General features: G+C 41.5%; 1 protein-coding gene across 6 annotated transcripts in view; it reads right to left on the minus strand.

The window, feature by feature from the left end:
* LOC109853064 (four and a half LIM domains protein 2-like) overlaps positions 1-12,816 on the minus strand; it is a 98,525-nt gene that overhangs the window by 28,308 nt on the left and 57,401 nt on the right. For 5 of the 6 annotated variants that reach the window (XM_020424797.1, XM_020424791.1, XM_020424798.1 and 2 more), the window contains 3 exons: positions 6,178-6,352; positions 4,762-4,995; positions 4,407-4,616 (listed from right to left, as the gene is read on the minus strand). In XM_020424797.1, coding sequence (XP_020280386.1) covers positions 4,407-4,616; positions 4,762-4,995; positions 6,178-6,352 — 619 coding nt within the window. Of the gene's footprint in view, positions 1-4,406; positions 4,617-4,761; positions 4,996-6,177; positions 6,353-9,449; positions 9,869-12,816 lie in introns of those variants that run through there. The other variant, XM_020424794.1, reaches the window with a different exon arrangement.

Here is a 12,816-nt window from a genome sequence, read left to right on the forward strand (position 1 = left end):
GTTGCGTTATCGCACTGTTTCTTTTCTTGCATAACGATGTAGCGCAGTTTTTTTTTTGTATTTTCATGCCAAGCAAATCTTATCTTTCTTTTTATTAACAAATCTTCTTACTCGAACTGTTAATGCAAATGGTTGTTTGCGTTTTTAAGTCCACGTAAAAGTTTATATTTTCATTCTAAATATTCTTCACGGACGTTAAAAAAAAAAATAACGATTCGCTGAAGTTATTTTTTGCACTCGAGACTATTTGTTTCAGTCACTCAAAGTGTTGCGAGTAATTAATAGTGAGAGACCCGGCCTGACCGATCGAGAGACGAGCTCTCTGGCAACCAGGAAGTGGTCAAGTGCAAAGACCTAGCTAGAATGTCTGGCGTTCGAGACGTGCAACCCTTTGCCATCACGTGACGCTCTACGACTATTAGGGTGTCACTGGCTTTCTAATTATTTTCGTTAGACGGCTCATTCATCTGCCGATTGCAAAATGTTGGCTGCTATCACATTAAAATTGTTATTTATATCATTTGACCGACCCGTAATAGCTCGCGTCCGTCTCAACGTAAAATAAACAAAAGTTAAACAAGAACGTAAAATAATAAAAGCAAAAATAAGAAAAAAATATTAAAATAATCTTTAAATTATATTTTGGAAAAATCGAGTTATGTTTTTGCAATAAACTCTAATGTGACGTGAACATTATCAGGCCTACACATTTTTAACTGTTCGAATTGGCACACGTGAAGCTCACACTGTGACAAGTAATAATGAGTTTTTCCCCCTTTAAAACTCTGCCCAAGATTAAGTGACAATGAATCATGTCTAAAAGCAAAGTATTGCAAAATTTGCGTTACAAACGAAACAGCGTATATTGATGTATATACTGTTTGCGTTGTTTGTTAAATGTTCAATTTATACGATTACACTGAGATTGAGTTAATGGTCTCAAGAAGCGACAGCTCGACATAAATTCACTTGAAGTGCGCATATTTCTGTAACTTTGTAATTTTTGAATAACGTCGTAACCAATTTGTGAAAAGAGAAAATTATTGGAACAATATCTTAATACGTTTTGCGAGAGAAGTATATACATGCTTTTTCGAGACACAACAACAGCAACCATTTTATTTCGTTTGATCAATTTATGAAAGTATAAAAAATGAGATATTATAATTTTTTCACATTGATATTAAAAAGTAATTCAAAACAAATTGCATTTCTAAATAATTTCAGATTCGCATATAAAATGTTGCAAAGATGCCACTAGCTCGAAATAGACAATGTGCCGGAATTTTACAGCGGCGTTTTAACGCGCCGGCACGTTACGTCACGACGATTACGCCATGCCTTTGTATAAAGAGCCCGCTACCTGCACGTCCGAAGCTCAGACACTCACAAAGCCTCGACAGGCGGTTTCAGCTGCCGTGAAAAACAAAAACTCAACGTACTCCCCCGTATAAAAAACCAACAAAACTTTGCTTATATTATTCGCATCCGGTGCGATTCACAGAGTAAACACATTTCGTGTTGCATCAACTTCTCCGTAACACTACATGATCTTTCGGACAAAATTTTCCACACATGTCAGAAAATACTATCAAAACTTCCTCGTAAGAATTCGCGTCGTACATTTGTTTTTTTTTTTTTTTTTTTTTTTTTCTACCGCAAGAGAAACAATTTTCAATTTACACCGTCGCGACATTGTGTAAACAGCACATCGTGTGTGATGAGAATTGTCTTGTAAATTCGTGTAAATTGGTTCTGTATACGTATGCACGTCGTGATCTCGCGATTTCTGTTCTCGTGGCTGTAAGTGGGAGAGGGAAATGCGTGTGTCGTTTCTTTGGGTTTGTGTTTGCGTACTTTATTATGATATGTACAGATGTAATTCGATTAGCGGAATGGCTCATCTCACTCCGTCCTTACCCGTCCCGCGTGACTTTTACGCGACGACTTTTCTCTTTCCGATCGTTCGCGGTTGCGGACATCTTGGCAGCCGACCGGTAAACACTTTTCCTTATCGCGCAACCGTGTCTGACTACGCGCTGGCGCACATCACTTACCGAAATCCGAAACCACCTTTCTCGAGTGACCGCAGGCCGTGGTCGTCACGAAGGATTTTGTATCGAGGAGAGACGCGGTCACTTTCTTTCTTTTTTTTCTTTCTCTCTCTCTCTCTCGCTCTCTTTCGTTTTTGTTCGCTTAGTCGATTAAACGGGAGACGGAGATCGCTCGATCGTACGGATCGAAGATACGAGACCTTACTACCGCGATAGGGATATTACGTCGATTTATCCTCGCGCTTTTCGTCGTCTTTCGTTCCCTTCTTGAAACTCTCTGACTAGGCTCTAATAAAAGACCCGAACGGGTCACAGTCTCTGGATAGGAGCTCTCATCGTGGTGGGAGCTTCGACAAGGAGTCAAAATAGATTACTGACCGGCCGAGGGATTAAAGCGCTAGGTTTCCGGTTGGATTAAAATCAACTTGAAACGACACTTTTTGAACGCAAAATAGCTGATGTTTCATATTTCGTAGGCGCATCTAAATTTCGCGTTCTCGAAAGAGCCAACGATGTGATATTTTTATGTCGCGTCTTACATAAGTCTCGTTTGAGAGTTGTATCATTTCAATGTATAAAAAAAAACTGCAGAGGACTCATTTTTGAATTAATTTTTTCAATAAATTTCTAATAAACTTATAACAAATCATTGAGTCAAAATATGATTTCAGCTCGCCAAGTGACTTCGATAAAACACAATGAAACAGATTTTGGCGGACAGATTGGCGTTGTCACAATATAATTTGCATTGCGTAGTTCCACGAGTGACGAACGACCGACTGTGATATTCCTCCGCGATCTCCTCCTCGATTTCTATTTTGATTCATCTAAATAAAGCCGAAAAGTGGCCCAGTTTTCTGCGCAACAAGCGAGACAACAGCGTAGAATTGTGACATTTGTTGTTATTATCATGGTTTTGATATTAAAAAAGAAGAGAACTAAAAACACATCTTTCTTTTATTGCGCCATTTCGCGTATTGTTTCGTAACATACACACGCGTCCATATAAATATATCGGTCGCGAGATGTATTTTTTTTTTTTTTTTTTTTAAAGATGCACATTGTACATGAAAAATTCATTATATGCAGATGTTTTGTAAAACTTTACATGCGCCGATTTTTCTCAGTCGAAGTCGGATCCTTGCATATGTATGTGTCCTTTCGCGCATCCCCCCATGGAAAAACCGGTTGAAGCTTAGAGAATTTTATTAATTGGAATTCACATGGTTGTTGGATCAACATTGATGGAATGCCTTGACAACGTTTTGTATATTTGGGTCAAGCGAGATTTCAGCCCGATTTCAGGTTTTTCGTAACGAAACAAGCAATGCCGCGTCGACGTAATAAAATGCCCGGCGGGATGATGTAGGATACCGTTTGCGCGAGATACGGCCTCACTCGTGAACCAGTGCCTTAAATGGACAGATCGATTACTTCGACGTCCCGGGAAAAAAAATGCGCTCTGCGATACAATCGGATTGCGCGCGATCGATTTGTGCAATCTTTTGATCTTGAATTCTATAAACTGCTAACAAGTGTTGCTTGCAATTTTTGTTTTTTTTATTTTCACAGTTTGCATTTTTACGATTTTGAAACTCTTCTCGCATTTTTGAAAACAAGTTTTCTTATCGAGTCATTTTCACGGGCACTGCATGAGCCACCGATATCTCGGCAGCGTCTCGCTTGTTTTTCTCCGTGAACCATATTCATACCGTTGCCGGTAAAGCAGATGTTCGCGGATAAACTCACTCTCCACTGCTCGGTCTGACGATTACCTACTTCGACTACTTTGGCGACTTTTCTTAACACCTAATGATAATTGTGCTTCTGACATTTACATTGTACCGTTTTATCTGCTCGTAGTTCAGTTTTAGTTTTTTCTTATTTTTTACTATAAACATATTATATATATTCTACTTTTATACGAAACGAAACTTACATTACAAAAAAGCAAAATAACTGTTCGACAGATTAATGAATTAGGACGCTCCGATTGTGTATTTATGATATAATGTTTTTGATCATCTTTCATAGTTTCTATTGAGTGACAAATAAATCCCATAAAAATTTCATTCCGCAATAAATCAACGAACAATGACCCGAATATAAAACGCAGAACAAACCTGTAAGACATTACACCAACCCTATTCTCAGAATAATTACTCGTTAAAATGTTCATTTCGTGATGAAACTTCTTACCACGTAGATAATATAAGAGAGTCAAAGTACCACAAATTTTTTACATAATAAGTAAACCGCGAGAACATTGCGCGTCCGGATTCATGCATAGTTGCATTGTGCTAATTGCGCCGTTTCCATCTGCAATGGAAAATAGCTCCATAAATACCTTACCTCGTCGCATGCGGCGCATCTCGGCTTAAGCTGTTCCGCGTAATGCCTCTCGCAGAAAAGCGTGTCGTCGTGCACGCAATAAGCGAGATCGACCAGGAGCTCTTTACAATCCGCGCATCTGAAGCACGCCGGGTGAAAGAGCAGGCCCACTTTGCTGGCTGACACAGCGAGGCTACTGTACTTCAGAGACGATCCACACACGCCGCAATCCTGAAAGACAAAGATAGGACGGTATTAACGAATCGTCGTCAGAGTGCTGTCGAACCAGAGATTTCGTCGTTATTGCACGGAATTAATGTCAACTTGACATCGCAATATTACGTATTTAATCCGAACCTATCCGTCAGATACTTACCAGACCTCGTTCAGAAATTTCCTGCACACTACCGATGTCCAGGGCGATCTCGTTCCTCGCGGCCATAAAATCGTCAGCGCTACTGGCGTCTTTGGGATTCAAGTGGCGACAATAAGCTCTCGCTAAGTCCTGTTTCGGCAACTGAATCGCCAACTGACGATCTCTGTGCCGCTCGCCGGGCGTCCCGAGTCTCGGTACAGAGATCTCCGGTAACATCGTGAAATATTCTTCTACCTGCGAAACAGACAATTGTGCTAATCAGTGTTCCACATTCGAACAAGTAAAACTAATATATAACGCGAGATATAAAAAAATATGTTGAAGTTTTTATTCACGGTGAACGTCGTCGTCTCTCTGCAACAAGTAACGGTTCTGACTACGGTAAATCAATCGGTTCTCACAAAGCACATTGTACCACATTGCGCATTGTATATAATATTCTTTTTTTTTTTCTGTCACGTGAGAACTCACGATTTTTCCTTCGCCGATATATTCTTTGACGGAAGGACGTGGAAATGAGGCGGACGCGATGCGGTTTCAATATCCGCGACCGCGATTATATTATAAAAAAAACATCGTAAATGCATCACGGTGCTGATGGGTCGTAAGTGGCGCAAGCTCATAAAAAAAAAAAAAAAAAAAAGAAAAAGAAAAAGAAAACGCAAGGGAACGTCTGCAATAAAGCAAACGTCAAACCAGCTCTAGGCTGTAAAATTTCACATCGGGATTTTTCGAAAAATATTGAAGGCTGGCGATGGGCCAAGATCGAGCTTGTCGGTCGTCAAACGTCGTGCACGTTGTCTATTTCGCTATGCACGCGCTACGCTCTTGCCTTTCTTCCGCCCACAACCACCCATTATTATCCTATTCGCTTCGCGGTATAAACCGCAAACGATCGTTTAGAAGAACCACCCTGTCCGTTGCACTTCGTGCCCGCGCGACGACAAACGCAATAAATGTTTTGCGACATTCGCAAATTACAATGCGATCTGCACGGTTGTATTCAACCAGAAGATTGAGGCTGTTTTTGTCTTTTTCCGCGCAATAAAAGACAAGATGAATATTTGTTTTGATACGAGGCTATTGAGATATCTAAGAGAATTTTTATTCTACGTTATAAAACCGTAATATATCTGTTTTTTTATTGGTTTTGTGGTAAATTATATGTTCAAGTGTTTGTTTGTTTTTTTTTTTATTCCTTTCTTTTTTTATCATTTTTTAATTACACTCGTTTTGCCGTGTTACATCACGGGATTTTAATTGCTGCACTTCTATCCAGATGCAATTAACAAATTAAATTACGTAACTGGATGATCTTCTTTTCATTCTTACGTACAAAATACATTTTAAATAATGTATTTTGTATCTTTGATATGAAATCACATGAGAGAAATAAAACGAGAAAAAGAAAACTACCTTATGCCATGGGAGTCCAGGAGGTGCCCAGGCGAGGCCTTTTTCTCTGGGATCCACACTGATCGGCCCGCTCGACTCGTCGCCTTTAAGTCCCAACCGCGATCTGACGGACACCCATTCTTCGTGGCAGACATCGTGGTTCTCTCGTGGACATTTGCAGCGGGCGCAATTTTTTCTGAAAAAAATAAGTATTCAATGTGAAATCAAAAAAAGGTTTATTACGATTTTGCGACTCAATTAAGACACTTGATGAAATTTTGCCGCGTTTAAGATGAGAAATTTTCTGATAAATATTTGCCCTGCTTCGTTCATTAACTTCGAACACGTTGTGATGAGGCGTCCAATAAACTTTTATTACCTTTATACGTCGCGCTCGCATGAGCCGATAATCGCCTAATTAGGCAGGGCGCCAATGATTTCTTTTTGTATGCTCGTCATACTTTCTCTCTGAGCCTATTTATTTTTTTGTTATGTCGTCGCACACGGTTGGTCTTTCGACAGACATCGCATTTACTAATTAATGTCTCGTTGCGCGCTAAGCGCCGCTATTCTATTAATTAATTAAATGAAACGTCGGTAAAGCGTGGAAACGGTGTTAATTAAATAACTCGTTATAAAAAAAAGTCGTCGCGAGTTGACGAAAAACGATTTATGTCTATGAAGGTTACAAGAAAAATGCGAAATAAAAAAAACGAGAAAAAATAAATTTATATAAATTCGTCCGCGTCAACATTTGTATTAAAAATCAAATATGTAAAGAAAGTCCTTAGTAGATTTGCATCATTCTTTATTTCGAAATATTTTCTGCGGTGTTTTGTGACAACCGATAATTGATGAGTCGTACAAATCGACACGAATATGTAATGCTGTGTGAATGAAAAGCGAGAAATTAACATAAAGTAAGTATAACATAGTCGCGGCAAAAAAATGCGAAAGATATCGATGTGGGTGCGACAGGAAATTTTCCTCGTGAAAAGAGCGTGTGCGAGGACCCCGGGTCGATATCGGCACCGCCACGTATCGAACGGCGATCGTATAATCAAGAGAGGGATGCATTTGCGGCGGACATGTATATCGCGGCTTTACCGCACCCTTCCGGATATCGGTCTCAAGGCCATCGAGACTCTCGGCGCTAATGCGAGGATGGCCTTTTCTACCCTAAAAGCTGTATATGCACGTTTTTTCTACGTACGTGATAGCGATCGGATTAGAAATTATCGCGTAACAATAGGAATCAAGGTTTTCTTTGTCATTTTTCATTCCAGTTCTTCTTTTTACTTTAGAATGTTCTAGTTTAAAAATTGCACTTTTGTTGTTAGAAACCAGCATTTTTGTAATTTGTAAAATATATAAAATGTAATTGTGATATTTGCAAGATATATAAAATATTGCGTCAAAGTGATACGAGAGAAAATAGTTTTTTTTTTTTTTTCACGTAATGATAAACAATTTTGTCAAGAATTATAACCTGAATTTTGCAAGTTAAATATTGCATATCTTGCATCAAATATATTTTATTTTGGAATCATAGAAAATAATATCCCGCATAAAAACTCGAATATCTCTTGCCGTACTTTCCTTCTTTTTCGTTTTAGAAAACGTCTCTCCGAGGGCGTATCAGCGGGCACTTCTGTAATGTCACACCGATAAATGTCAGTCGCGCAATTATCCTGTTTATCAGCGAACCATAACTCGGTCTCACACGAAGAGTCTCCCGCGCTATAAAGAAAAAAAAAAGTCTCGACGGTAGATCCTGACGGGCGTTTATTCGCCTCTTTTCCCGACGTACTCTCTCTCGTTACCGCCTGATCAAATCTTACACCTTGTCGGACGCGCTTCGATACTTTACGCGAGGCTGAATGCAAATTAACGTTGACGTCTCGTTAATTCGACGTGTGTAACGTTATACTCGCGCGTCGATCGTAACTCGCTCGAACTCGCGTCGACGATCGGCCGCGCGCATACGAGAGCGTTTACCGTCATCGATACGAAGCGTAATACTCCGAGGTTTTCTTTTATTTTTAAGTCTCACCTTATGCGGGAAGACCAGACGTGTTGAATGAGTCATCAGAAGAAATAAAACAAAAAGTACAGATATTAAATAGATTTTTGTCAAGTATCAAACGGTATCTGTTATAATTTTTACAAAATGACGCGATAATGAACGTTAAAGGTGTCGTACGAGACGCGATCGTGAGTTTGTTTGACTTCAATCATAAAGAATTGTAATAAACGTTTTTGCGAATTTTTGAGAATTCATTATCCGCTTGCGATAATATATCTCGCGCGACTCATCCGGTTTACTTTATGATTCAGTAACACAGGAACTTTATTTCGGGGTCGTATGTATCAGGTGTGTCCGATATCGATACGGTAAATTAATTTTACAAGTTGGAGGCGTGACGTGCGAAACAGCGCAATAAATTCCACGAGAGATTCGTTTGGTTTTTTCTTTTGTTTCTTTTTTTTTTTTTTTTTTTGCAGAAGCGTATAAGAGACGTCGGGAACGCGCAAAGAAGAAAAAGCGCGAAAGTCGATCCATCGCGATGCAAAAAGGAATGGAAAAACGCGACACATGCCACGCCGTCGTCTTATATTAAGTCGTGTAGCTAAGCGCGAAGAAAAGGGAGAGAGAGAAAGAGAGAGAGGCAACATCTCGTGTTATAAAAGGATTCGCTTGATACAATTTAAATAAAAAACAAATAAATGTGCTAGATTGAAATAAACTGACTTCCAAAACGTGATTTCAGAGTTTTTGTTCACGCGCGGGATAAAATAATTCTGTACTTTTTGTAATTAAAGTGAAACCCACAATAACAACGACAAGAAGAGATAAGAGAGGCCGCGTGTGTTCTAATAAAATCTGGTGTACAGACATAGCCGCGCGAAAAATCAACTTCGTTAACCTACAAACGTAGACCGATGTAAATCACTCGGTCAGGTTTGGCTTGGCGCTGCTTTCTCGTCGTTTTCCGTCGTAAAGCAGTCAGTATTACACAGGCTTTGTCTAATTGATACTAATGGCGGCTAATTGCGTTCGCGCTGCCTTCATTGGCTCGCCGGAATGTTGGCGATCTCTTATAAGTCTTGACGATGTTCAGTTGAATTTGCGTGAGAACCTTTTGCAAACAAATTTATCAAACATACTTTGAATTTAACGGAATTCAAGTTTCGTCTGACTGAATTTGGAATATTTCCAAAATTTCTCACTTTTGGAACTCTCGGCGTTTTTTGTTTTAAGAATTACGTACACTCTAACGGCCGCAAATTACCTAACGATCAGCTCAAACAGCTCGAATTGGTCGAACACTTTGCAATAGAGATGCAACACCCTGACGCAGGCCCACTTCATGCCGGGCCACGGGGCCAGGCTGAGATCCAGACCGTCCTCGAGAGGACACTTGCCGATCGCCATGCTTCGCCGAAGCTCCGCGCCGGTGATGGTCGGGAATCGGTTCTTCCGGTCCAGCATCGGGTTCCGTCTGCGAGCCTGCAGCGGCTCCGTGGAAGCGGAAATGAGGCCCCGCTTGATCTCCGCGCCAGACAGAGTGGGGTACCGATCCCGCCGATCCAGGGACGCGGTTTTCCGGTAGTAGTCTTTCTCGGATACGGACGGGCACCTGATGGCGCGCATCATCGGCTCGAGAACGGGCGGGCTCATGGGTCGTTTCTTCGGTTCTGGTATACGCACGCGGACGCCCTGCGGCTCGGCGCCCGGCGTCGGCACGCACGACACCCGCACCTCCATCTTCGGGCTGTCCTGACTGCCGGGCCCCTTCGGGCTCATTCTCGTCGGGCCCGGCCCCGACAGCAGGGTCGGCGTCGTGTGACGCCTCTGCAGTCGCTCGCTCAGGATGACGGCTCACCGCTTCGCATCGCGCTTCCCTAATTTCTCGCTTCGTCGCCTTCGTCCTCGTCGTCGTCCAAGGTACTCGTTCCGAAATTGGATACGTCCACCTCGCGGCCGTTCGACGCGATTAATCGATTTTCACTGTCTTCGAAATAACAAGACAGTTTATGACAGTTCGTGAAAGATCGTGTTTGTTTCGCTCGACAACATCGAGAGAAGAGACGTTTGACGCGCGGATAATATATTCTTCTTCAATTATATTCAAGGACTATATCAAGTATATCTAGTCACATGTTTGCGAAACAGCGAATTAGTAAGCAAATAATTTATTTGTAAACTATAAACTTGGCAATGTATCTCTTGGAAAATAAACCTGCGTAAGATTATAATAAGAGACGCGAGCAAGTGTTACAAAGTATTTCCGAAAGTGCGAAACACACAGAAACTCTGCTCTCAATGAGAAATCACACACATGTCTTTACATATTTCTGAATTTGTTTAAATCGAGCTTGTTGGGGGATATCTCGTTTGATATCGCGCGAATCGACGCGGCGATACGACTTATATAAAAGAAAGTGAAAGTAATGAACACGTGGAAGAGTGCATATACATCTGCATTATCTCGATCGCGGAACATATCGACGAATATTTCAGCAGGTCTGGTTTCTCTCCGCGTTAAAACGAGAGACACGCGGACATAATAACGCAAACACCGTGTCGACGTCGTACATCGGCGAGCGTGGTTTATAATTTAGGCAAATCGATATTCACGGTTTATTTTACGATCGGACGGCGAGTGGGTGCCGGCTGTCTTCGCAAAAATAATTGCAACACACGCTATGCGTCCGTCGTAACTGAAGATGCACGACGAGCGAGTGAAACGCGACCGCTCGCTTGCTCGCTCGCTCGCTCGCGCTCGCGTACATATCGTTCAATTTATTTTCATTGCGGAAATCGCCGCGATTCACAGTCGTCCGGTTATTTATAGGGAGGAAAGATCGTCGGCCCCTCGTCCCGCCCGGTCCCGGCCAGCGAAAAAGGATTCCCCCCCCGGAGGAGCAGAGATCGAAACCTACTCGACATCAAAGACGAATATCGTCAGTCACGAGGCTGACTGCCGGCCAAGTTAATAACTGGCCGTTTATTTGACGTTTCGAGAGTAGCCTCGTTTGATCAGTTTCATCCTTCTCTCTCGCTCTTCCTCTTTTTCTCTCTTTCTCTTCGTATCAGCGCGATTTTCAATCGAACCGACTCGCACGGATCGAGCAGTGACTCGACGGTGAAAAATCTCGCGAACTTCGAGTCGGAAACTTCATATTCTAGATACACGTTACGTTTTTTCGGATCCGGTTAATAAGAGCATAAATCCTCATTAAAATTTCCTTCGCTTTCAGAAATGCACGTTGTCACGCTCGCGATGCTAATGTCTTTCGATTGATACGCACGATCGGACTTGGTCTTCTGCTATAATGAGTTTTAGGAGACGTGTTCGCGATCGTACGTAGCTTTTGTATGGGTTAGGCGAATAATGTCGAAGTGCCATACGCTGTTCGAGGGCTTAATCTGATAAATCCGACGTCACACGCAGATAGGGGAACGAAAGAACTCAGTCGAGACTTTTCGTATCACTTAACTTTAACTCGTTCTCGTAAAAAGGCACATAAAATACAGTATATATAATTAGTGAATTATTTGATTGCAAATTTTTTATAAAATTTTTGAAAAACAAAACAGAATTTGAAAACCTTAAAACTTATTACAAAGTTTTCAACAATCACACGCAACTATTCAACAATTCGATCTGCGAGAACGCAATCGTAAGAATACGATTTATCAATGCTGACATTTCGCGCGATTCACGGAATTGCATTAATACGAATTGCTATTTTTGCGCAATTCTGCTGTGCCCGCGCTGAATAAAACATGCCGGCCGGCGTTGATGAAAGCCGTATAAAGAGGATTGACGTAAGTGAGAGAAGGCGGCAACCTTCCTGAACGCGCGAAACACACGATCCAATTAATGGGTCACGCTGTAATCGAGAGCAATTTTATAATAGCGTTATACTACGTGCGTCTTTCCGTCTCGGAAATGGCTTTATCTGGAAAGCAGCTATTTCGTGTGCAGGTGAATCATCGCGGGTAGAGGGTGTCCGTTAGTCAGTCACACAGATTTGGTCTGCCAAGAGCATAATCTAAAACTAGGACTCCCTGCGGATCGTGATATATGTGTGGGACAATAATTGATATTATGCTTGTTCACGAAATGACACAGTTCGCGTTGCTTCTGAAAGCGGCACATGCGCTTTAAAAAAAATAGAGAAAGAGAGAGAGAGAGAGAGAGAGAGAGAGAGAGAGAGTGCGCGCGCATTTTTTATTTCCTTCCATTTAGATAAAAATTACGTCATATTAAGTCATATTTAGTTAAAGGATCGCGTTGAACAAATCGATGCTGAGTTAAATCGAACGAATATTTCGAGGCGGATAAAAAAAAAAAAAAAAAGAACCGAAGTCTCGTATAGTTTTAAATCTCCTCGTTGATCGCGAGTTTGTAAATCTCTCGATACGGATCTAAAATCTGTTGAATAAATTACTCGGCTGAGCTACTGACAGGTGTCACGCGGAAGAAGGCAACCGTCCGGAAGCTTTCGTCTTAACACAACATTTCGTCGACAAGCCGAGCGGGAATCTGAGGCCGCGCAGCTAATAGCTATTAATTAGATAAATGTACGCTATATTAAGCGCCGGTAATAGTCGTCGTCGGAAATAGACGCAATAACGCACGATACAAC

This window comes from Pseudomyrmex gracilis, unplaced genomic scaffold, assembly GCF_002006095.1.
Source record: "Pseudomyrmex gracilis isolate BER0280 unplaced genomic scaffold, ASM200609v1 scaffold_42, whole genome shotgun sequence".
Lineage (NCBI taxonomy): Eukaryota > Metazoa > Arthropoda > Insecta > Hymenoptera > Formicidae > Pseudomyrmex > Pseudomyrmex gracilis.